The following is a 26,959-nucleotide window of genomic DNA, read 5'->3' as shown; positions in this document are numbered from 1 at the left end:
TGTTCATGAATCACCCCAGGAAGGGCCACTGGCTTGCTTCATCCAGTCACACACCTTGTTCTGATTACATATATATGCTAAAGGATATGTTTAGGCTGAGGGGAGTATACTTTTAAGGGACCTATTAATACAAGACCGGTTCTAAGAGGGATCCTTAGGGATCCTGAGAGGTTGAAACTGTCCTATTTTTCTTTGAGATAAATGTCATTTTGGGTAATTTGGGCGTGAATATGGATAAAAAAATTGAACTTAAATCTAAGCAGTTTCTGAATGCCGTTACCAGTTCCAGGAACTGTCCACATAATACTTCTGGAAACACATTGGAAGTGGATTTGTGTATTATTTTAGCAAAACTGACGCAATATCACGCATATTCATATTGGGGAAGAATGAACTAATGCCCAGGGGAGGACAGGGCGTTAGAAGCATCAAACCGTTCATACTGCTTAGTCAGGGAAAAAAAAAACTCCTGGGCCTTTTTCATGGCATGTGCCATAGCCAGGCTGGGCTTGGAACAGACAGCCATTGTGGAGATACACTGGAACATTCAGGGTAAATGTCAGCACATTCAGCCATGAGCACCAATGAGGCATCAAAGTCACTCTCCGTGCTCCTTTAACACCTACAGAACACTCCCTCCAGCTGCACTGGTCATCTCAGCTGGACACACAGGTGGCTATTCTTACTAACGTCGCTGTAAGTGACCACTCTCGGTCACTGCTGGTGACTGTGTGCAGAGCCGCGTTCATTCCTGGGGGCAGATTTATGACCCCTGCTGCTGTTGTGTGAACCCCATTTCGGCCTTGCTGTTCAACGCTGAACCAGGTTTCATTAATGACCTCGTTTACAGGGCTGCTGCTGTGCTCTCTGAGAGAGGGTCACACCAGCGTTGGGCCCTGCGGTCAGTGAGACAGGGCCAGTCGACAGAGATGGACGACCCCAGAGGCTCCTAGCCAAGGTTTCTTGGAGAGCACTTCCATCTGTCATAGTGAGGTGACTGCCCTGCACAGGCAACTCACCACGGTATTTTACAAATGCTGCAATACACAGTAAAGTTACACTTACATGTATAGTTCAGTTAAAGGCAAACTGCAAAGATGAAGGCATGGGCTGGGCTGCTTCTCTCAGAATCTAAACCTTCAAGAGATCCATCAGCTAAGCTCCTCCTACACAAGGCTTACCCAAACTACTCCAGAACGAAGGAAACTTCGCTCACTCTGCACGTGTTTACCAACACCCACATGTTTACGGGCAAGTGAATACGCTGCCTGCAGCAACGCTGGATTCACCCCACAGAACTGCAACAGCATGTTAGCGTCCCTCGCTCCACCTCACCACGACCGCTGGAAAACAAGTCGTTCTTGTGGATTCCCTTCAAGCTGTCACTGAATGTTGTTTTCAGTCCACAGTCTAACAGAAGCTCCCATCTCGCCGGCCCAGGGTGCAGTGGGATTGGACGGCTTTGCTAACAGAAATCCGCCTCTGCAGGGCTTTAACTGCTCTGTACCCTTCAGCCTCTCCACTCCTCCTCTACAGTGCCGTGCCACAAGCTCTCCATTTGCAAAGCATGATGGGTGTTCTGTCCCAGGCTTACACACCTCAGTATCAGGTCTACTCGGTCGTATCACATGCCACATTACTACATTTTACCGGTCCAGAGAAAGGCAACAGACTGCAGGTGCAAAAAAAGTGAAAATTGAATTTGACCTGAATTATTGCATTTCTTAAAGTAAGGATATTCCAAGCCAGAGAGAACAGCAGGTAGAGGTGGTTCAAGCTGAGTTACAGAGACTGCAATACATCATCATCATTTCAACAAGTGTCTCATTTTTACATAGCGTGATATATCAATTTGCAAATCTTCAGACCATATATTTGTCATAGAGAAAAATTTATAAACACAAATTATCTTACAAGATTTGTGATTTCCAATTTATGTGCTGGGACTCTGACAAGTCAAATGAATCAATTAGCGTAGCTCTTTAAACAGAAACAGGCGACGGAGCGCTGTGAAATGTGGGTGGCCTGACACATTCATTTTGTGTTTAATTAAGCTTTCCTGAAAGAAAGAAACACACACCAGCTGTATTTGATGAATCCTTTGTGATTCTATGCTGCGGTTTCATTATGCCAGTTTACATCCACAGCTACACCAACTGCACTGTTGGTTGTGTCAGGACTGCCATCCTGACAAACATTTCTTTTCTTTTCTTTGGAATAAAAAAATATGAGGCAATAAAAACAAACAAACAAACACAATGCAAAAAAAATGAAGCCTGTCAGATTCTCTGCTGTCCACAATCAATCTACTAGTGACCTTCCAGGCAACACTGGAGCACTCTTTTCTAGAATTAGATATTACCGTGAGTTATTAATTATATATTTATATTTCTTACTCAACAGCGTGACACTATAGTTTTTACTCAAATTATTCCATTTATATTTCTGAGCGCTGTGAACTAATACCACTAAATCAAAGGCATTAAATGCTGGACATCAGTAACAATCCATAATCTATCCTGCTGAAGACAATACCCTGAGAATGGTAACATGCTCCAGCAGAAAGCTCTCTGACTTTTCACTGGGCCAAAGACTGGCAGTTTCTGTCAAAGAGGCCTAAGGTTGTTGATTGTGACATCTAGACTGGGGTTTCTGTCCGCATAAAACTACATCACATAGCATGATGTAGCAACAGAGAAACAAGGAAAACTTAGGGTACAAGGTAGGATACATAGAGGTGGGGGTTCATCAGAAACGTCCACAGAACCACAATGGCATCTACCAGATCCAGTTTGTTACATTACATTTGTTATATGAATCATATGCATGTTTGTTATATTATGAGTCATGTCATATTGCACTGACATGCCATGTAGTGACTTAATCAAGATGAAAAGATCCTTTACCCTTTCATTCTTAAGGAAAGTTAGTCATTACCTGGGGAAAAATATTTCTCGCCACAGTGAGATTGGTGTTGACATCAGCTGGGAACATTGAACCTTTCCTGTGTATTTAATGTTTCAAAATGCTTTCTTAAAGTGTATGTGTGTGTATGAGACTTTAAATAGATTACCTCTAACCTGTAAGAAATGATTGTATTCATTTCTTCTGTTGAATTAGTACATATTTCCAGTGTAAATCATTTCTTTGGCGGGTAGCACCTCCCTCCTGTAGACACGTGTCTAAGCATGTGCGAAGTTGTACACCACTGTTGCCTATCACTCAGTAAGCAGTAAATTAGCTCTAATTTTCTCCTGGTTCAAGATATGTGGAGCATGACCATTGCTTAATGCAGGCACTAAGCTTCAGGCTACTTGCCCTAAAGATGAACCAGAATCAGCCCATGTTTGCATGCTAGCTTCTGACAGTTCTGCCATCCAGTGTTAGACTGCATGGGAAAGTGAGATGCCTCTTACAGACTATTACACACACTGAAATCTGTTTCATATGACTTACGGAGGGCGTCACGGAGTTTGCCCTGAACTTCTGTTCTCCGGCTGGTGCTGTGCAAGCTTTCCTTCCCTCGGCTCATCTCCTTACATGCTCTCTGCCGGAGAGAAAGCACGGTCATTCTCACATAACTTACAGCAGCTGCCAGACACAAAGCCTGAGCATTTTAAGGTCAGATGTGATGGCCCTGATATTTCAGTTAAAATGCCTTTAATGGGTCTGGAACATTATATTACAAGAAATGATAAATCTATGTATTAATGAATGTACTTTGTGCATACAAACCTGCATCTGATTTTACTGTGGTGACACAGTCTTGCAAACTCTTTTAGCCACAGTAAAACATTAAATGCAATTAAACTGTAAGACCAATTGCATTGGTCCCGACAATGTAATGGGGGTCAAAATGAACAGAATAAAACCTTATCAATGGACACCCAATCTGACAGCACCCTGAAACTCTCCCTCTCCTGTTTGCTACCAGTGAAAAGATAATTAATTCCAGTCTACCTGCAGCAAGTCAATGTTTTTACAATCTCAAGTGAGATGAGTGCTGAAAGCATGTTCAAGTGGCTGTTGTAGACCTATCAAGCCATTTACATTTTTCATGGAGATGTTATGCTCTCATAAAATCTGGGCTGAAACGGAGAGTGGTTTGATTCTCCATGCACAGGAGAGGTAGTTCGCGAACCTTCTTCTTACCCAATCAGAAATGTGTCCTGGGGTTTAACTGAGACTTTCATTACAATGGGCTCTGAACCACACAATAATTTCAAACTACCTTGTTCTATTACTTAAAAAGACAGTTTCAATACAAATACCCATCCTGAGTGCATTTTCAAGTGAAAGAGTTTAGCTATTAGTGTACAACAATTAAAACTCTCAACACTGCAACAGAATTGGTCTATTGACTATTGTTGATCCATAAATTACATCTCAGGTAACTAACTTAATCTTTCATTCAGCTACTTGGTTCTGTTTATAGGAGTATTGCATAGCAGGTGTATGTAATTCAGACAGTGGAGCCCAAATGCACAAGTGCTGTTCTTTATCTTTTAAGAGACCCAGGACTCTTTAATTCACTATAATCCTAGAATGTGATCTGAAGTTGATAGCAGCAGTCAAATTAATTTAAAAAAAAAATCAAGATGCAACTATCTGTACACAACAATGAATTTGTTAAAAGGTAAGAGCGTTTACTGTGTCTCAGCTCATAAATGCTATTGTCAAAAAATGCGATTACAACGTGTCAGGAATATCTCCAAATTTTCTAGCCAAGGGAGAAAAACCTCAGCTACATTTTGTAAGATTAGAAATGAAGGAGACAGGCGGAAATTCTAGCTGTACTCCCTCTCCAACCGCAGGGGTGATGTCCCTGGAAATCCCCGCGTTTGCCAATACTAAGGGCCGATGGCGATTATGGAGTTAGGAACAGCGGACTCGTCATTACGGTCTACCTACGCTGCCGGTCTATTTAATAAACACACAACAGAACAAACACATTACACGTAATACACATGAAAAACTAGAAAATAGGCGTTATTTACCTCAACCACAAGTGACATATTTGACCCCATAGTTTTTTCTTTATGGTTCTGCAAATTGGCTGGTCCCGCCGCCGTTTAACTGGTAACATTTCACTCAGAGTGACGGCGTTTGTGAAAACTTTAAACACACACCAACTTAGGTCACAGGCTCGGCGTGTAGGCCGCGCAAACGCCGACACTGAGGAGCCGCCATTGCTTCTTTTAGGTAGACTGCGGTACACAAACTGGCCTGTACATTAGCTAAACTACAAGATAGCTAATTTGGCTACACTGTGAAGCTGTTGCCTGTTTGGCTGTACTGCTATGTCCAAGCCATTTTTACTCAGAAACAGATTGCTCTGCAATGGACATTGTCCGTCTACACTTTTCAGCAACTTTCATTCAAGTTCGCTGCTGAGCAAACATGTGAAAATTACGCGCCTTGGCCGTAAAAGGCGCGCATGCGACAGTCGTCATGACGCAGAACATGAGTTCGTGTAACGCGTAAATTGTACGTCAATGCGATCATTCCACGGATTGAGACGGTGATACATTATAAATCATTATAAATGGTGCTAGTCCCAATGACGTCGGACACCGAGGCCCCCCACATGTACCAGCCATCAACTACTTGAATTTTGTTTTCAAAGGTATCAGCGCACTTAACCTCTGTGTTTCAGACTGCAGGTGCGCTAATCTGCGGATACACTCCGCCGAAGGCTGACGAAGGGGCGGCCTGGGATGCATCGACTTTTATAACGACATTTTAACCTGCACTATGTCTCAGGGTTCACTTGCAGGTTTAGCACACAAAAGAATGAAAAGACCATGGTCAATTTAGATGAATATACCGTGCCCAGAAAAGTATTCATTTAATTACAGAATTATAATAATAATATATGTCTGTAGCGGTACATTCATTCATACGAGCATTGGAATATTACTCTGTAACTTTACTGGAGATGAAGGGGTGTGTTGTTTATACCAGGGGAATTAACAGTAAAGTACGGCCTATGTTTAAGCAAAAGGTGTTGTACAAAATATTATATATACACTGTATAGACTAACAGTAACGCTGTTTGAAAAGTATTCACGTGGTAACACTTCACAGTACATTGTACATCAGCATGAACTATTATATTATTAATTGATACATTTACAGAGCATATATGGGGCTTATGGAGACTCATCGTTTAGTTAACAAATACATAAACATGACTACTGTGCGCTTGATGTCAAATGCAGCAAAACTGGGCTGATGCTTTACACCATTACATCAAAAGCTTTCGTGGCATTACTGTGAAATAGACATTAATTAAACATAACGGTGTGGATGATTGTCACTCTACGACAGGTGCTCAAAAAGTGATGAAGTACCGTGAGTTAATGCTTAAAAAACTCTCACCAACTCTCATAACTTAATCACCGTTAAGGTGTGAATGATAACTAATACATTAGTTTGTGTTAACTAATGTAACCTTCTAAAGTGTTTCCATTCACGTTATATTCAATAACAACCCAACTGAAGCTGCAGCTTCCTCCGTTGCTTTCTCTGGCTTTTATATACGAACCAGCAGATGCCGTGCTTGGCGCCTTTTATTTGTTTTCAGCAGACGGCGACGTTAATTAAGATCCAATCGTTGCCAAGAAACACCGGTGTAATGCCGAAGGAATCTTTCTCCCTCTGGCGGGATATTCCTGGAGTTGTTGCGAAAGTGTCTCCCAGCGCCTCCTGCTGTAACGTGGTGACCTTTAGGGGCGGTCGATTTCCCGGCAGTACCTCGCTAACCCCCCACCCCCCGCTGACTGACCCACACGCATCTCTTCCGCTGTTATTGAAAGACGCGGGTGCTGCAGCGGCCTGAGCGCGCTGTGTAGAGCGCGGTATTCCTCCACGGCACACAGTGTGCAACCCATTGTCTGACACATGCGTCTGTTCCAGATCAGACTGGGGCTGCTGACAGTTCAACAGTCGCTCCAGATGGATGGAGTCGTGATTATGAGCCTAAACCTGGACTGCTGAGCTATCTTCCCATACCACAGCTAGCTGAACGCTTTCGGCAGCATCGGGCAGGCCAATGATTTTAATACATTTTTGTGTTTTTTTTTTTTCCTTTCATCAACCCCGTGACCTCAACAATGCTGTGAAGGATTATGTGTTACCTGTTTGGGTTTTGCAAGTCATTTTCAGCAAGCTGAACAGAAAGGCAATCTCAGGTAGCAATCAGGCATGGGATTTAACAAGAATATTGTTGCTTTTCGCATCATGGAGTTGACACAAATGCACATACATCCAAAGAGAGCAACCAGTGCAATGAGATCAGCCTATGAGAGTAGCACAGAGAGGTCAACCAGTGAGTGCAGACCACACAGAGATCAGCCAATGAGTGCAGCCCACACAGAGATCAGCCAGTGAGAGCAGCCCACACAGAGATCAGCCAGTGAGTGCAGACGACACAGAGAGCAGCCAGTGAGTGCAGACCACACAGAGATCAGCCAGTGAGTGCAGACCACACAGAGAGCAGCTGGTCAGAGCAGATGTGTCAGGAGACAGAGCCGTGCTCGCTCCCAGTGCTGGTGGCCACGTCAGGATGCTGGGATAGCATGTTACCCCCTGTCACTCAGTGATCCTTTGCACCCCAACCCCCTGGCTGGAAGTATAACTTTTTTTTTTCTATAAACCAATATATTTGGAAATAATTTGTCACTTTATGGGAATGTGCGCAAGTGCCGAATGTTTGAACGGACACCGTGGAAACGGGCTATGTTTGGGGCTGATAGTTTCTCTCTTTAATTGCTGGAAATAGGATTCAGATGTTCCTGGTGGGCTGATCACTTTCAGACCGAACTCTCATCATGTCTTAACAAAACAAAACAAAAAAAAGAAGAAAAACAAGGAGCAGGAGCAGCCAAGACAATAACAGGCAAAATAGTGACATTTAGAGGAAGGTTAAACAAAATCACCATTCAGGTATTTCTGAAATAGCAGGTGAAAGGCCTATAAGTGTTAGTGGTGTCTTCTATCAGTGTGTGGAGAGATGCTGTAAAGAGAATCTCAGAGACTTTAATAGGTTTGGATTTAATGTCTCTTAGGGTCATAGCACAGAGATATGAACCTCAGGGAAAGTGTTTGCTTGGGTGTAGGATGCCGGTGCAAATCAGCCCCGTGAGAGTCATTAACCCTGTCTGTGCCAGGATAATCCAGTTGAACTACCAATCACATTCCTTCTCAAATCCTCATTGATCTGTTACAGAAAATGTCTGTCAAACTAATTTCAAGCTAATGACTTTAGGTGTATGAGATAAATGGTGGCCCTGAGCTGCAGATAATATTCTGAGAATCTCTATGCACTTTTAGGTTAAACACATGGGATAGGATGGGGTGTAGATTTCACATTTGAAAAGTAGTTTTTCTAATGAAACTTGTGGGCTTTAAATGTGAGTTTTTAATTGTGATTAAGTGATTTAACTTCAAGGAAAGGTTTTGCATGGGTAGTGTAGCTGGGATGAATGGTTTATAACAGAAGCAGCATCCAGCGTGGTGATCAGGTGGCTGAAAGCTAGGGATTGGCTGTGACAGCGCACAGTGCAGATATGGTATACTGTGTCGCCCCCTGTTGGTCGATTTGGGGAGCATCCCTGCTCTTGCTCAGTATAGCGCAGAGCAGCAGAGATTGAAAGAAGTGACACAGCAGTGGGTATTCTGGGGTTAAAGCTAACCCAGCCTTGAAAAAGAACTAATATATATATATATATATATATATGAGTTTATTTATATAATAAATCTAACTTTTTACATCACATCTGCTCCATTCACTAGAATTTTAAGAAAAGTACATTTTAAATAAATACAGTTCAGTTGCATGCGGTATTTGCACATGATTTGGATCGCATGCGCTTGCTGCGTAAATGATGCAATGCATTTAAAATAGCCAAGAGTTGAAGAGCAGCACTGACTGACGAAATGAGCTTGCTCGTCTCATTAAACTGCACAGTATACACAGAGTCAGTGTGATGCGAGTCGCCCATCTGGAACATCCAGCCCCCTCGTCAGTGTCTGCCGTCAGCGCACTGTTTTTCTTTCTCTTCCTCCTCATTTGGGGTCAGGAACTGACCGGTTTTGCAAAAAAAAAAAAGATTGCATCTTCTGCTCCGGTCAGATGACGGACAACATTCATCTGAGAATATTTAATAAAGGTTTGGACGCTGCTTGCTGGGTTATAAGATAAACAGCTGCAGCCCGTCCCTCAGCCTGCAGTGAGCCCAGATTACGGGCGAGCTGTGAGGTCCGCTTTAATCGCTCGTCATGCTTCTCCCCGGTTTTCCTCCGCATTAATGTCTGGCAGCGGGGGGCGGTAGAAGCCTCGGCAGAAAAACAGTGGCCTCTCGTACCTCCGCGGGGACGTGCCTCTCTGAGGCTTTTTCCCCTGAATTTGATGAGTCGCGGTGTTTTGCTGCAGCAGTACGGGATTACATCATAGAGGCACAGAGCAGAGAGTGGCGAGTCCCTTTCAACATGCGCTGTTGATTTTGGACCAGGTGTCTGGCCCTCTGTGAGACTGGGAAACAAGAGGTCTCTCTCTCTCTCTCTCTCTCTCTCTCTCTCTCTCTCTCCCCCCCCCCCTCTCTGGCATGTGGGGGTAGCAGGCATGAGGAGATCGGGGGGGGGGGCATACACCCCCAAAAGCAGGACCTCAGCAGCCACCTGTTGATAGGAGGGAGCCAGCTTTGACCTCCATCTGGCAGATTACCCTGCGAACACCATTCCACACTCTGCAGGCCTGCTGCACCCCCTCAGACAGAGCCTGTCAGAGCTGCTGCCCTGGAATCAAGGCCAGGCACATTTCCCACACTCCACCAGCGTATGCCTGCACGGCAGGACCAGCCTTTGCATTCTTCTACATCGGCTGTTTTTCAGACAATTTTGCTGGATAGGTGTCCAAGTGAAAAGCTTGGAGGGGTTGATGAATTATCTGAAGTTGTTTGTCCTGGCTGGAATTCACTGTGATATGCACACAGATGAAGGTCACTGTTGGCTCAGCAGCTGACGGGTATTCGCAGACACACGGACTCACAGGGGGGCCGTATGCTCTCTGCACTCGGCTGACGGCCTGCAGTGAAGGCATCTTCCCCCCCATCCTGCAGCACCACTGCTCCACTCTCCCACTTCACTCTCTGACCATATAAATGGCGAGCAGCGAGACATCCGGTGATTAACGCAGCACACTGCACGTATTTCTTGCCGGAAACGAAGCGTGCAGTGTTTTTCCGGCCGGTCGGACGTCCGAGTGGGACTCTGTGAGCCGCAGAGAGGAAACAGCGTTTGTTTTTGGGAGGGCGGGGCGCAGCGGTGTTTCACAGGCCGGGGGGGAACGAGGGGAAGGAGTGAGCAACAAATTCATCTGCGGGGGTTCTCCTTTCATGAGCCACTTTCCTGAAATCTGCGGGGGGAGGGGGGGGGGGGGTCTCTGTTTATCCTGGCACCAGCAGAGCGCTGAGCTCTAGCCCTGCTCCTGTCCAAGGCCCTGCACTGCAGCCCGACAGAGACCAATTCACCCTCACCGGTGAGCACCAGCCAGCCGCAGAGTGCAGTCAATGGCGCCATCTGCTGGTGAAACAGTTCTGGATGAGTCACTCTGAGAAACGCGTACAGAGACGCAGGCAGGGATTCTGTTACAAAATTAGACATTGTTATGGTTCCATTTTCATCTGTATCGCTGCCCATCTATTCTCACCTGCTTTATCCTGTTCTCTGAGGGTGGAAAGGTGTCCTAAATGAAAGAGAAATAGATAAATGAGTCATTATAACTGGGGCTTCTTCAGAGTATCTGGTTCTGCACTCAGGCCTGAGCTGCATAAATGCAGAGCTCATGGCATGAAGCAAGCACACATAATGTGCAGAAAATGTCTTCATTGTTTGTTTATGCTGGGGCTGGTTCCAGTTCCCACAGTCTGATGCCACACACACCCTCCCACCCCCCACTCCCACAATTGTTGGACGATCTATGCCATCATAGCATTGGTCACAGCTTTTTAGGCACTTAGCTTGCCAATTCCTCTCATAAAATGTCAGAAATGCAAACCACACTCTTAACAACGAGAAAATGCAGCTCAGAGAAGTCACATAAAATCATCCAATCAGCAGCAGCGCTGGCCACCCAGCCTGTGGGAAGCAGCATCCTTTCTGTCACAAACGCTCGGGTTCCTTCACAGGGAGGAAACCTCAGGACAAACACTTTCAAAGATTGAAGCTCTAAAGCTTTAACCCTGTTTTCAAACACTTACATGAGAAGATGGTGCTGTTCCTGTTAGCTGTTCCTTCAGTTGGAGCTTAACTGTTACTTCAAACTGATCTGACAAAATGTCTCAAATGTGTAGCATGTTTCAGTGTTGCCTTTTGGCTCTCTGCAAGATACATGAAGACTTTAACTGTATTTCACATCCATTCATGCTGAACAGGCAAAGATGAGATTAGAGTTCAATCATTCATCATTAGCAAATTATTTTTCTAAATGAACTCTAAAAAACTAAAGCAAAGTTTCATATAGCACAAAAGACATGTGGAGCGCAATGTATTGTTAACAACATACAACATATACTTATATGTTATGCAGTACGCATACTGAAGAAAAATGGAAAAAAAAGAAAACAATTATATTTATTTATTTGATTGTTTATTGTAAATTATTTTTAAAATATATAATAAAATATATAATAAAAATATTGAAGTGTTTGTGCACAGCTTGAGGTGGGAGTGTTGTATCTCTAATGGAGGCATTGATTCCACTGCTGCTTACATGGACAGAGTGATTCCTGCCTCTTACCTCTCCTCCTCCCTCCTTCTGGCCAGCCCCTCGCTGGGCTGTCCTCTGCAGGAAGGAATGGTAAATGCATTCAGAGGTATCTTAATAAGGGCAGGAAGCTGCAGAAATGTGTGGAGAATGTGTCCAGTGACTCTATGCATCCTGTGTGTCTGTTTAGTTTTGACTGAGCTGTGATCAGACGTAACTCGGTGTCCCCAGATGGGTTCCATTCCATTCCAAAAAAAACACAAACATGAATCATTCAATCAGACTTTACAGGCCAAAATTCAGCATTATCATTAAAGGGGAATATTGAATGATGTGGATGGTTATTTAGGCCCTTTAAAAGATAAAAATATCTAAATTTCTAAAACTTTCCAATGCAGCCTAGTCTTCATATGGGATTCTTATTGCTGGTGCATGTGTTCTGTGTAGATGATGCTGTTTTGATTCAAATGAACACCTTTGTTGGCCATTTTATAAAAAAAATGATCAGCTTATAACCTTTTAACTGTTTTGTGAGAAGTATGTTGACTTGGAGCTGGAAATTACCCTGAATTTCCTGGGCTGCACCTGAGAATGAATCTTAATGAGGGCACATATTCTGATGCAGAAGGCACATGGCAAACCAGTGATCTGTACAATGCCAACTGATCAGTGGTTTAGTATATAAGACCAACCCTTCTCCTGGGTTGTACTCTGCCATAGAACAGCACTCACTTCCCAAATTTATTTTGGGCGTCACGTCTGCGTAGTTTTGTCCGCAGCACTGCCTCCAGATGGGGTGCTTTGATCAGTAGCAGGTGCTTTTACAGAGAACGGAAGTGCCAATTCATTCATGTAATTGCTTCATTAAATCATCGCTTGATTTTTTTTAGAACAGAGGGTCAGAGATCCTCTTCTGATGTTTGTTTGATTTTCGTTCGCCCAAATGCAAAATCACTGCCCCTGTCACCATGGAAACATGTGAGCTCATCACACTCAGATTTACACTTTTGACAAAGAAAGGCATAAAAGCATCAACTTCCTCTGTGCCCTCAACTTTCTCAACACTCCAACTTTGCTTGTATGATATTTGACGTTTATGACGTATTATGACATTTGTTGCTCATTTTGTTTGTGCGTGTCATCTCTCTCGTTCTCCCCTGCTGCAGCTCCGCTCAGCTGTGGATGTGTACCCCCCCCCCCCGCTGCACTGAAGGCCCTGATAGACAGTCTCATGATAAGGGAACACAGTCTCTGTCTGCTTTTGATGTGTTCCCCAGCAAAGGGGAGTGAGGTTCTGCAGGTGAGAGCGCTGAGGCCAGCAGGTTAATAGCAAGGAAGACAGGAACACGGTGTCCTGTATCCTTCATATTAGTCTCTGCAGGGTCTGGGATGGTTCCCAACCCACTGGGTGGTAAATTTGTTGTGGCTCTGAGCTGCTATTCAAAGCCACCAATACAGCAAACACTACTGTTGTCTCTGAATGAGCATAATTTCATTTTATAAACAAGATGTGCATGGATTTTATCGGCATTCTACAATTACTCAACCATAGCAGTCTAGAATTATTCAAACGTAGCTCAAACCCTCCAGCCAATCACCTCTCTAAGCCATGAGAGTGCATGGAACAGTGCCTCAGTTATGATCTTCAAACAGGGACCGGCTATGGAGATGCGTTAACGGCCCCTTTGCTCTGAGCCAGTCCTTACTGTTGAGATCAATCACAGGCTTTTGCCCTGATTGACTCAAAGAAAAGAGCCGCAAAATTAAATATAAGGAGAGCACTTTGTCCTCTGCAGTACATTACGTCCATTTTCAATGCCAGGTCCTTGAGACAGAATGCTTACAAATTGAGTAAATACCTGCCCTTAATATGAAGAGCTACTCCTACAGGAACAGCTGGAGAGGCGTAATTGCTGTTTGTTCTGTGATTGGGCTGTTGGCAGTCACACAGCAGCTGAAATGTGGATTCTGTCAAGATGGGGAATATTACCCAGACAGAGGCCTTGGAGTCTATCATTTCCCTGACTCAGGCCTGGCGTTATTAAATACTGAGCTGAAGTGGTTAGGGCAGTCGCTGACAGAACAGATCATCAGCCTCCAGACTGCTGCAATCACTCACTCACAGCAGGCTGGACTGTGCCTCAGAGTGGAGAATTCCTCCCCCTACTGATCACTCGCGGTGGTGATTTCACAAAAATATATGATTATTGCTGATAAAATTATTGATAATAATCAGATACCCACAGATACACACTGGAACAAGCTGCATTCAGGTTAAAAATTTGCTGACATTGAGCAAAAGTTTGTGAGGCTGTAATTTGGCCCTTGCATTAATGATATTAATAAAAAAAATGAATGTTTTGACACACCAACATGGCAGCAGAAGTCAATGTGTTTAAGCCTTTCTTTGTCAAACAGGTGCCTCTGTAGGAGGAATGCTTTACTCTATAGTAGTAGTAAACATTACTATGATGTAATAGTAATACAATAATATTTTCTTATGATACAAGAAACAAGTAACAAGTACATTTTAAAATTGCTTGCATATGTAAATAATTGAGTTTTTGTAGAGTTTAATGAATTAATTAATAATTCAGGTTGACTGAAAGCTTCAGCCATTAAGCATTCAAATGGAGGGAAATAAAAATACTTCTTAGGAGTAAAGTTTGTTTTTCCCCTCCATTACCATCCTTGTGTTGTGACTGCAGTGCTACACACAACAGCATCACAAGAGCTTCTGTGTAAAATGCAGCTAGCTATCAGCAGCTAGGCTGTTTTATTGTTCTCAGCTTTGATCTTGCCTTTTAAACATAAAACAAACAGAAAATACAACATGGTGCATGAACACATGTAATCATAATTAATAGCTGATAACAGTTTTACAATGGTTTCCATTTTATAGTAGGTAGTCATGACATAAGGGGAATATATACTGTGGAATATACACATTGCATCTTTGGGAAGTGGTAATGGCCCTGTGTTCAACCAATGACTGAATCACTCTCCCAGGTAGCATATAAATTCTGAAAACCCCACATTCAAATATATGCATTTACTTTGCACCTTAGCTTATGCTACAAAATATTAAGTAAAAACAATGAATACAGTATATGAACAGACAACAATGATGGCTGTATGAATGAATGCAACATGGAGCAGATTGCACTGTGACTGACTGACCACTAGGTGGCACAGCATCATTACTGCATGGTGGAAAATGGGCTGCAGAATCATGAAAGGTATTTATGAGGGGCGCTGCTTATTAATGTCTTCATGTAAAAAAAATGAACTGTAAAGGAAGACCAAATGGCATTTAGTTCAGATGTGCACATGTGACTGGATATGTCTCTGTTTCAACCAAAGTGAAGGCAAAAACCCCCTACTCTTATCTCAATCATTTGGAATATACATTCAGGAAAACAAAATGTTCCATTAGAAATACATTGTTTCCAAATAATAGACTGACCCATGTTCAGCTAAAGGTTCTAATGTATGACTTTGTATGAGGTATACTTCTATAAATGTCACTGCATCTGAATATTAATAGTAGGTGAAAGTATCACTTCATGGATAAACTATCAATATGCCATACATCAGATCAGTATTGTCTCATATACAGAACAAAAAAAAATCCATGACATACTAACTGCAATACATACAGTGAGCTTACGTATGCTCATATAGGTAGTTTCAGAGACTAGCGTGGCAGTACATTAAGAGGCCTGTGAGTGATTGTGCTTTTACACTTGTCTCAATCTGTGACACTGCTTGTAAACATTTACATGTGACATGACATACATTTCCATGTCCTGATCGTTTATAAACTGAATCGTGTATTAATGAGGCATGCATTGTGGGTAATCTTTCAGAATGTGGAATCAATCCTGAGATGTCGTTCTCCCAACAAGCGGGGTTCCAGCCGTAATGAGAGCCCCTATCAGCCTGGAGCACAGGTGCGGTGTGAGATCTCCCCCCCCCCCGTCGCCCCCCCTCCATCTGCACGCTGTGATCCCGTGAGCAGGCAGGACTTCTCACCAATTATCAGTGGCAGCAGAACACCAGGTTCCGCCTGGCCCTGCGGAGATTAGAGCTTCTCTGTGAAACGTGATTTGCATATTCATAACTGGGAAAAACATGCTCTCCATTTTACTCCACGGAACGGGAGCAGACACATCAGAGATCCTCTGCTGTTAAGAGTAAGAATGCTTTATGGAGGGATGCTCTCTGGCTTCTCCATGGGGGCTCAGGAAAGGGCCTGGTTTCCCTCCTTTTTAAGGGAAGCGGTCGATCGTGCCTCCCGTTGTCAATAATATCGATCGGATATCACCGCAGGGTGTTACATTGCAGGAAGAGCAGCCGTGCAACACTTCCCAGTAATTTACCACTTTGTTCCCTTGTGCTGTGCAATGTTTAGTAACAACATACCCCTTCCGGGAACAAACAGCACAGAGCTCCTCGGCGCTGGCGCTGGGGGAGGCTCCGGTGTGGGTTACGCGAGCTGCCCTCTCCACCACTGGCAGCCGGTCAGTCAGTTTCTCACAGATGGGCTCACAGCACGGGCCTGCACTTGGCCAGACAGACAGGCCTGCTAGCTCCCCGAGAAAAGGACAGAGGAGAAGACGAAGCCTTAATGAGAGCTAAAGTCTGCATGCTGCTAAATATACGCCATCCTGACTTTTCTATTCTCTCCTCGAGGCGGCATTGGCAGGACAAACATTGCACCGTGAATATGAGCAGTTCATTACAATGAATTGGTGTGACTGAAGGCTGAATACACTGAGTGTTGTCCTCTAAACAAAAGAAATCTTTCCTAATTTTCCATCACCAGAACTGTCTATTCAAAAATGATCAGTATTCTTGACTGCCTGTCCGCCCATTTCCATGAGACATTAATATTGGAGAATACAGAAGTGAAAACATATAGTCCTATTATAGTACAAGCCTACCTCTTCAACTCATTCAAACAAAAAAACCTCCGAGAGATATATTTGAAATAAACTGAACACAGAGCCTTATCCATCCTCAGAGTGGTACTGTACTGTGTGGGGTAGGCCTACAGTCACTGTGCAGTAGACTTCGGGGCTGTGGACTCTGAACTTGAAGGTTCTGTTTTCCAGGAGAGACATTACTTTAGTATTTTACAAGAGATTTCACTTTTCATCAGTAAAAAAAATAGCTGTAAAAAGTGTACTGCCATGAACATTGTCAGTAATTTATGTTGCTTTAGATAACGAGGCTGACTAAGCAAATAAGCTGATCTCACAGCTAATTGGCGAGGCTATCCTTACATTTCCTGCCCACTTAAATTCCCCAAGCTGTCACCCCAATATCCAAATTGACCTTCTTGGTTAAATAAAGTGTGAATTAAATGTTACATAAAATAACTTGGAAAAAACGTTCCACTACCCTGCCCATATAAAGCACACAGATCATTCGCACGGAAACTGGGTTGTACACACGTGAGTTTCCATTCTGAACTCCTGGATGGAAACATTAAGCACGAGTCATGTAACCATGCAGCCCGTTGCCAAGTCGAAAAAAGTCCTGTTCATTAATTGGATTTGGAGTTCCACTGCAGGGACGTGCGCCTTTTCACTGTAACGGCCGATAAATGCTCCGGTATTCCGTGATGTTGTTATGCGTTTTACAGTCACGTTAACGTTACATCCATTATAAACTACAGTTCGGTCAGTAAACATTTCTGGTGAATTGGAAACCTAATTGAATACAATTAAAAGTACTGCAGCTTAAAACAATTAAAGCTGCAATAGATTGTACACTTAATGTCAATAGAACTACTATCCATTAAGCGTGATCATTGCTCGGTAATGATTTGAATCGCTATTTTTATACATTTACATTTTATAAAACATGTCAGTCACCGTGCGCAATACCATCGTGCCAGAAGTAAAAAACCATTTGGTTATTGACACTTTCATTTCGAGACCACATCAGCATCTGTGATCTACAATGTGATCATTAAAGACAGCTCTGAAACGGGAACGTTTCAAAATTCAAAGCTCCCGCTAATGAATTTATTCATTTACACGTATCTTTTCGTTTTGGTTGGCCTGGAATAAATTGGGGGCAATTTCAAGTTGTATCTCAACGACACAGTTCTAATGAAAAGGTTGGAATTAACATCATAATCAACGTATGCATTATAGAACGCTACAACTGCGACACAATATTTTTATATAAGACAACTTTGACAAGTACGCTTGCTCCCCTCATTTTGCTGACATACGTCCATCAACACGGCACCTGGAACCCCACATTAACGTTACAAAGGATGACGATAATTAGAGTATTTCATAAAATGCTAGTGAACGGCTACGTATTGAAACAAAGCGGAAATGATAAACGGTTTTGTTTTAATACCCATAAAACAAACGAGCACACAAAATGCATGCACGCGCTCGGGCCGCTGGTTTTCTATCCTCGCTATAATGAAAACCAGTCACATTTCTATAGATAATAATTCGATATTGAAATTGTTCATAAATACTTCTGTGATTTTTAAAATAATAATAATATTGCGATTTATATAATGGAGGCATCCTCTGGAAATAGAAAACTGTATCGGGCTATTTACTGTCTAAAACTGGCCTGCCATCAAATGAAGACAGGGTCACTATAGTCATTCTCGATTGGTTCGCCGAGCTATCAATCTGCCTGTACTGTCTTCGGATTGGTTGACTCCGGCAGGGACGGCTAATCCCTGCTTTGCAGGTTTATCCCCGTTGCTGCTGCATGTCTGGGAACCTCGCAGTCCTGCCCATCACTCTCGCTGTCTGGAGCTGCGGGAGTAACCGGTCGCTGCGGAAGGAGCGGCAGTGTGTGGGCTTCACGCCGTTTGCTGGAATTTCAACCCACTGACTTCTGTCCTATTCCTCGCAGCGTCTCCCCACTGCCAACCCAGTGGTCCACCAACGCCACCAATGGAACTGAATCTGCGGCTCTGATTCGGAAGCCTCATACCAGCACAGTCTCCGGGAGGCAAGGCAAGACACAGCATTCCTCAAGGCCGTCGGCTGTTCATACGCGGTAGAGATGGGTACGGCACTGTCAATATCTCCAACATCAAGGAAGGCGGCCATCCTGGATGAGAAGACGGAGAAGGCGCAGGTGGCGAATGGCAAACCGGAGAAAAGCCTTAAACGACATTCCGTAATAATATCAGCGCTCACCTGGAAGAGACTGGTGGCCGCTTCGGCCAAGAAAAAGAGCACGAAGAAGGTTAACCCGAACCCCCCGCCGACGCAGACCAGCAACAACCCAGTCGAGAAGCTAAATAATGAAAATCTAAAGAAATCACAGCAGTCTGGTGCCGACCGGAAGGGGTCTCATCGGGATCAGAAGGCAGTGCCGCTCGCGGTACCGGTGCCGACGGTTCCAACCCAGAGCCTGCATTCCAGTCAAACCCAGAATGTCTCACAGAACGGAAAACAGCTCGTATCGGTCAAAAAACAACCTAGCAGCCGCTCTCTCCTTTCCCCAAGACGGGTTATTGTGCAGGCGTCAACCGGGGAGCTGTTGCGCTGTCTGAGCGAATTCATATGTCGGAGGTGCTTTAAACTCAAGGAGTTAAGCCCCAACGAGATCATCCTATGGTTCCGAAACGTGGACCGGTCTCTGCTGATTCAGGGCTGGCAGGACCAAGGATTCATTACACCCGCTAACCTGGTGTTCGTTTACCTGCTGTGCAAAGAAGCGGTGACCGACGACATCGACAGCGAATACGAACTTCAAGCCACCTTCCTGACCTGCCTCTACTTGGCTTACTCGTACATGGGTAACGAGATTTCCTATCCACTGAAACCCTTTCTTGTAGAAACCAACAAGGATCTCTTCTGGGAGCGATCTCTAAAAGTCATTGATAAAATGAGTGCCAAAATGCTGCAGATCAATTCAGACCCGCATTTCTTCACCGAGGTATTCCAAGATCTCAAAAACGAAGGGGAGTCAAGGGACACGAACGGCAAATGGACAAATAATCTGGACCGTTAAGACAAACGGATGGATGTATCTCATCACCCGTTGTGAAAGGGTGGTTGAATGTAGGGTCCAGGTGTGAACATTAAAGGTAACATGCACTATAGCCGGTGAATCAAAGCAGACTTTGGATGTCCCTTTTACCGATAAGATATGTCTCGTGTCGTTACAGTGTAAAATAATATCACGTGCTACTGTGAATCACAGTACATTAGGGTTCGATTAAGGGGCAGTCCATTAGTCTAAATGCATGCCTAAAGTATTCTAATTGTTCTTTCCTTGTAGCTTTTAAAAGGGTTGGGTGGAGCAGGGTCACAATGGCGAAATGATTATGTTAGCTAATTTGCCAATGTTTAGGTAATTTATTTAGATATTTAGATTTCGAGGACTAAGGCCTAAGGAGCTGTGGCGTTAGGACACTGAGCGTGGAGCTATCCAAGGTGCTGGCCTTCAACAGACAGTTTGCACATGTAGTGTGTGGAACCTCGATATCTATTTCAACTTTGAATGTATACATTTACAGCGACAGAAAAAAGTAACTCTACCGTCTTATGTGCCAATTGTTATAGTATAAAACGTATTGTTTTATATCGTATATTTAAAACTAAATACATGAACACGAATTTTATTCGAATCCCTGTATTTGCATTTTAAATGATTTTCCATTTTTTATTTTTTGTTGAAAAAAAAAGGAACTAAAGACAGCCAATGCAACTGGTTTTTGTTGAATGTGAATACCGCATCTGCTCCCTCGGTGTACATCACCTGGCAAAGCTGGCAGTTTCCCTCGCGTGATAGTACAATGAAATCTTGAACCTCATGATATTTCATTAATTTTAGAACCGTGCTGCTGTTTTATAATTTATTAAACGTCAGTAAAGGGAGATAAACTTTGACGGTCGTTTCTCCTTTTCCGTAGTCACCAATTACGGCAGTCTTAACATGAAGAATCGTTCAATGTGAGGCGCTTTCTGGAAGGTTTCCAGCGCTGTTTATGTGTTAGTAAAGTTCAACAGCAAATTTTAACACGTGAAGTTGTGAAACAGGCGGAGAGAAAAGATTTGTGTCGTTATGTCAGACTATACGCAAGTGCTTAAAACGACAAAAGGTCATGCTCTTTTAACCTTAATCCTTTAATTAAATCGACAAAAATTGGTTGCGTTTCCTTTCACTTTTGTTGGGCAGTCGAATGTACAGCCGAATCTATCTGCTGGGAGTTTTATTGTAACGCTGTTTCACCACACACGGTTTTTGTACACTGTGTCTAAGCATAGCATTTTAGAGCAAATATTTTCACTTGAGGAAAAACATGTAGCGCAGTCATTTCTGATTTTTTCACACATATACGCAGGTACATTGGTGTACTGTCAATTGTGAACAATGTTCAGATTTAAAGGTAAACGTAAAACCAACTGGTGGATCAATAAAATTGAACACAACAGGAATTCGTGTATCTTGTGGTTATTGTCATGATTGCCCTTGGAACGTTTATTCTCTCCGGTTCTTGGTCGCTAGCCTTGGTGCTGAAAAAATAATCGGCGCTTTGAACTCCTGTGCTTTGATGAGATTGTAATAATGTTTTTGGCGACGTTTTCACAATGGTAACATCTTTAACGTCGTCACGTTCATATCTGCAAAAGCTCCAAAAGGTATTTCTCACATGTATGATGCATGATTGGAAATTGTAAAAGGATGTAAATGCAGGCGAGTTACGTCGCTGAGGAGGCCTGTTTCTGAATGTAGTATTAAAAACCTTAAGCATTCTTACACCTCGCCCAAGGAGATGCTGGTGCGTTTGTCATTGCATTGTCATTGTCTTTATTTCCAGTTATTGTGAAATCCAGATTTGTTAAAGAGAGTGTTTTTTATTATTATTTTCAGCATTAGGAAAGCTAAATAATTGCGCAAATTCTGAATCGAATCTGTTGTATGAGTCATCGCCGTGGACGGAATAAACGATTACCTACGCACCGAGCAGTAGGCTTGAATTAAGAAATCCCCCAGAATTTGTGAATCAAGCACGTGGTCCCGAGTGTTCTTATAGTTGATTGGCTGGAATTTGGTGCAGTCTGTTAGAAATGTCATTCTGACGGAAGGCTGCGGAGCCCGACTGCTGGGTCATAGGAATTTCTAATCCAAGACTGCATGCGCATTCTTCTCGTCTCCATGGCAACTGATACACTTTCAACAAAGTATCATCCACATCGAGCGTGGGCCAGATATACTGGATCGTGCAATACTGCAGTTCTGTAAGCTGAAACCTCTGAGTAAACCGAGACAATGTTGGAGACCAGCTGTCGTATGATCACGAAATGAGTTAAATTCATCCTGTATACACAGTTAGTGAATATTTTCTATTTTCTTGAAGGAAAAAAGGTAGAACGTGAACTATACCGTTGTATTTATATCTGATGAGGAGGATGGTTTTGCAGAAATGTTGAGAGAAGGAGAAAGAAAACACAAAGATTTTCTGCAGAACTAATGTTCAGGTCAAGTAAAGCATTAGATTTTGTCATAATTCTCAACATTAGGGTGTAGATATATTTCCAAGCACAGGCATTGGTTACATCAGCAGTCCAGGCCTTGAGAGGGATATCATAGAGTGTGGTTGTTATGGAGACAACATCAGCAGCAGGATGCAAAAGGCAAAGGGGGGGGGGGATGCAGAGATGCTGTAGAAAGAAGAAGCTGTAATGTTTGTTAATGTATAATGGCAAGTTTCCAAAAGTGTTAAGGATTACTTCAAACTGGAGCAAAGATGACAGAAGAGCACAACAGTGGTATTTAATATGCCAGGACTCTTCTGCACAGCAGATATTAAAGACATTTTAACATACATGTGATCCCACACACACACAGGCTTATGTCCTTATGTGAAACTAACTCTGCACACTCCAGTGATGTCATAACAGGAGCCTCATGTACAGTATATATACAGTGTCCCACCGATAGTCATGGGTCACCAAATCTGGTTGCAGAAAAATGGGTATGACTACAGGTGAGGCTACGGCCAAGATGACTAAGATGGATCTCTTCAGTAGTGGAGCTTACGAATACTTGAAAGGAGGAGAGGAGCACAATGCCGCCAGTTTTCTACCAGGAATTAGGAGACAGTCTTCCACAAAGCGGCAGCCGTCAGAAAGCCAGTGGTGCCACATTTTATATGGTTACAAACATGAAACAAATGTAGAGTGATAAATATAAAATATGCAGTTACAGGCTACAGGTTCATTCATACATTCATAAATTCATACAAAAAGGATAATACAAAAATTATTTAGGAGAGGAACAAATTAAAATTTGTACATTTTGTTTTCTACCAAAATTAGACAGAGCCACACAACCAATTTCACATATGAACAGGTAATAAAAAGAGCAACTTTCATCAAAAAGGTCTTTTCTTCCCTACAGGTTGAATTGAAGAGCAGACCAGTAATGTGCTCTTTGGGAAAAGTAAACCATGCGGGTTGGGCTAGTCACATTAAAATAAAACCCAGCCATGCTCTCCTCAGCAAGCAGATCTTACACTGTGGATCAGAAGCTGCTGGAAGGCTGGAGGTGTTAAGATGCTTTAAATGATTCTCTGTGGACAATGGGGAATGCTTTCAGATTCCTGCCACCTAAACAGCCTGTAAAGCTGAAATCATTCTTTACTAAACAACAGCTCTGATGATGTAGCTTCGTTCTCCTTCTCATGCAGTTTGTGCACACCTCAGTCACAGCCTTTTACCTGGCCGAGAGTCATACGGGATCAGAACGAGACCTTTGTCTCCCTGAGCCATTTCAGAAAGAAGTCATGGAAGCCAGCTTCACTGAGGAAATGGAAGGGGTTGCTTCATTTTCTAAAAAATACACAAAGTTTTAGCCTTCATGAAATAGTGCACAGGTTTTTATTCTGCATTTTATATTGTCCTCATTTACGGATATGTTTGTGGACATATTTTAACTTTTGACGGCGCGCATTGACATTTTAACCAATTAGCTCTGTTTAAATGGCCAAAATTTCCAAGCGGATGTCCAGCAAACCTATTGATAGTTGGAAAAAAATCAACAGCTTGTCATGTAATCAGCTTTCATTCAGCATGCTGCACCACACCCGGACTGCAGTGGGGCTCCCCTTCTGCTCCTGGTGAATATGAAATCTCCCCTTACTGTGGTAAGCAACGAACAGCTACACTCTCAAAGGGCTAGTAAAGGTCTACAGGCCAGCGTGGGATCAGCATGGCCTACATGAAAAGCACAGCAAAGTTCATCCCAGAGACTGCAGGGAATCTGGAACAGACCAGGAAGGATTACAGCTCTTTGTTTTTCACTTAAAATAACCATTGACTAATCTGCCCTACAAGATTATTTTCAGCAGTGGCTACCAGCTTGACTATAAGACACTCAGCTCTTGCTATATGCAGGTCTGGTAATCACATTATCCCCAGGCAGCAATGGGTGGTTTATTCCAGGTGGGAGATCAAACTGTTAGCGACCAGCAGGGCTAGCAAGCCTCTGCTCAGAGCTGTGAACAGAGGCTACAGAGACCTTTCCCTTAGCATATGCTGGCAGCCACCAGTGAGAGTTACATGTTTAGCTCAGTCAGTGAGTCAGAAATGTTATTACTATAGGGTAATGGCTCGTACACAACAAAAGTTTACTGGCTTCTCATTACCATCAGACTACTCTTAAGTATGTGGAGAGCAAGCATCAAGTCAAACCTGCATTTAAGTAGCTCTAAGATGGTTTTCAGAATAATAGATGCACACACCTCTTATAATAATTTTTTTGTTCACATATTGCTTGATTAGAATATTTCTGTAGTTTTAAGAGACAGAAACATAATTGCATGCCAGCATACTTTTCTGGTGCACAGGTGGATGATGGATGCTTTTTTCTCTCTCTTCGACCCATTGCAAACCCACCTGGGACTCATTTGGGTTCAGAACCAGCACTCCAAGGAATTGGTAAATGCATCTCTGGACCAGTTTCCTCAATTCACAGAGAAAGAGAAGCAGTTATTCTACAGAGGTAGTGAAGACAACACACATAAAACCTGAAATGTGCTCACAAAAACTTATGTTTTTCCCAATATCCTTGTAAAATCAGAATGCAGTGTAACAGGCAACAGATACCGTCAGTACGCTACAAAGACTTGCATTTGTAAATGACGTGCTATGATTGACCTAAATTATTAATTAAGCTATAAAAACAACAAACGTGAATTCAGTCCTCTAGCCTTGTGGTTTGTCTTTTATTTTGTTGTGTTTTTGACAGGTTTCTCAGATTGCATTGTGAGCAGTTACAGAACTTCTGTCGTATTTGTGTGATTTATGAAAACGGGAGCAACTAAGTAACGCCTAAATTTTCCAGCGGAGGAGAAGTGAAAAACAATCTTATTTTCTGAATAAAAGAGAACAGCCTCGGATTAAAACATATGTGGGTCGAATGTGATGAATATGGTTGAAAAGGAGCCCCTCGTTGCAGGCGTCTCCTCCGCGGTGCCGCCTCGCTGGTGTTTGGTTATTTTTGGAGCCGCGGTAGGTGTGCTGTGACTGAGCTCGCAGAATGGCCTACTTACCGCAGCCCATTGACCAGGAGTGAGTCATTCGATCACTCAGACGGATCCAGAGCAGTGAGCCCCAGGGCGACTCCCCAAATGACACTTGAGCCCCTGAGTGCATTTTACTGCCCTCCTGGAGACACATCCGGGGCCCATTAGCCAGGCTGGCCCAACCCCACCGAGGCGTTATTGTACATTCGGCTTTCCAGACCAGGACTGTGTACGTCCATGCCTGTACGCCTATTGTGATGGCTCTAATTCTGTTGCACAACTTGCACTGAGAACAGAGACACACAAAACTGACACCCCGCTAGGATTTTTAATAAATGCAAGGAAAACAAGCTCATAAATGGTTATCGCCATTGTTGGCCATTGATTTCATGAAACTTCACTCAGAGTTTTCATGTTGCCTGAATACTTCCTGATTGTTTGATCTGAGTGATTACTCTTCCTGGGTTCCTTGATCAGTCAGTGACCTACTTGCATCTTTTGTCTTTGAACTGTAATTCAACAGATCAGTGTAATTCACCCTCTCTTCCAAACACAAATCTAAACACCACTCTCTTTGGTTAATTTTGCAACCATCCCTTACCTTCTGAGAGTTTTATTTTTATCATTAGTCATTGGTAATCCTGACGGGGTGCCACATTCGGGCTGTCCTGTATAGTATGTATAGCTGGGTTTCCATTCGTTAATCCTTACTGTTCCTGGCAGACAGGGACATGATAAACTGGCTGGTGTCCCGTCTGAGGAAGATCCAGGCCTCCCTGCACCAGTCCCAGCTGGGGGATGAGGGGGGAAAGTAAGGTCGGCTTTAATACGGGCTCTTCTGGCCTCATTAAGGTTGTCCTCCTCTGCTCTCTTCTGCTCTTCCGCGACAGAGGGGACTGCACCTGTGGCAGGTGCTGTACAGTGTGCATGAGTTTCACTGCATCCTGCAGTCAGGACCTGGGTTATTTCCACACATTTTCTTTGTAAATGTTTTAATAAAGTCTATCCAGCAGAGTAATACACAGTTCAGCATATTCACGTCTCGGTCAAAGAATAATTACGTAATTTCAGTTTGGGATGTTATATCACAATGGTTAAGACTCTGACACAGGACAGGCATTGATTATGACTGTCATACGATAACCATTCTGAGTCATGGTCCAGTCAAAACAGATTTATTTCCTTTGTCTGGGCTTATCCCCGGCCTTTCCTGGAGGTATGTATGACTGACAGGACAATAACCAATCAGACACCTTGTGTAGAATGGTGACACTTTTTGGAGGCCTGAATGAATGGGAGAGGCTCTTATCAGGAGGGTGTGTCTGAACACATGATGTCACTGGCGGGCAAGTCCTAAAGATCAGGGACTCTTACATTACAGGAATGTTCATTCTGATACCATGTAAAAAATCAAACCAAACTCTGAGTGCAATGTTACATGTGGTAAAAATGGCATAATACAATAGGCAAGCACTTCACTTCTTAGTTAGTCAGAGTTACAGAGCTGCAAGAGCAACCTTGACACAGTCTATCTGTTTTGATGAAGGTCTATAGCTAAAACACTTTCCTGAGTTTTGTAGTTTTAGAAGTGATTCTGAGATGTTCTTTAAGTGTGGTTTTAAGAGGTTATGTCTTTTGTGTAAGAAAAGAGCGCAGCTCCC

The 26,959-nt window shown here is 43.2% G+C and overlaps 1 protein-coding gene across 1 annotated transcript; it reads left to right on the top strand.

Moving 5' to 3' along the window:
• The first annotated feature begins 18,512 nt into the window (after nt 1-18,512).
• On the top strand, nt 18,513-21,199 carry LOC118789101 (cyclin-dependent kinase 5 activator 1-like). Its single transcript, XM_036545416.1, has one exon. The coding sequence runs from the start codon at nt 18,821-18,823 to the stop codon at nt 19,775-19,777; it is 957 nt and encodes a 318-aa protein (XP_036401309.1). The 5' UTR covers nt 18,513-18,820; the 3' UTR covers nt 19,778-21,199.
• Nucleotides 21,200-26,959: the final 5,760 nt, after the last annotated feature.

This window comes from Megalops cyprinoides, chromosome 14, assembly GCF_013368585.1.
Source record: "Megalops cyprinoides isolate fMegCyp1 chromosome 14, fMegCyp1.pri, whole genome shotgun sequence".
In the NCBI taxonomy this organism is placed as follows: Eukaryota; Metazoa; Chordata; class Actinopteri; order Elopiformes; family Megalopidae; genus Megalops; species Megalops cyprinoides.
Note: the sequence above shows the minus strand (reverse complement) of the source record. Positions and strands in the feature narration are given on the sequence as shown.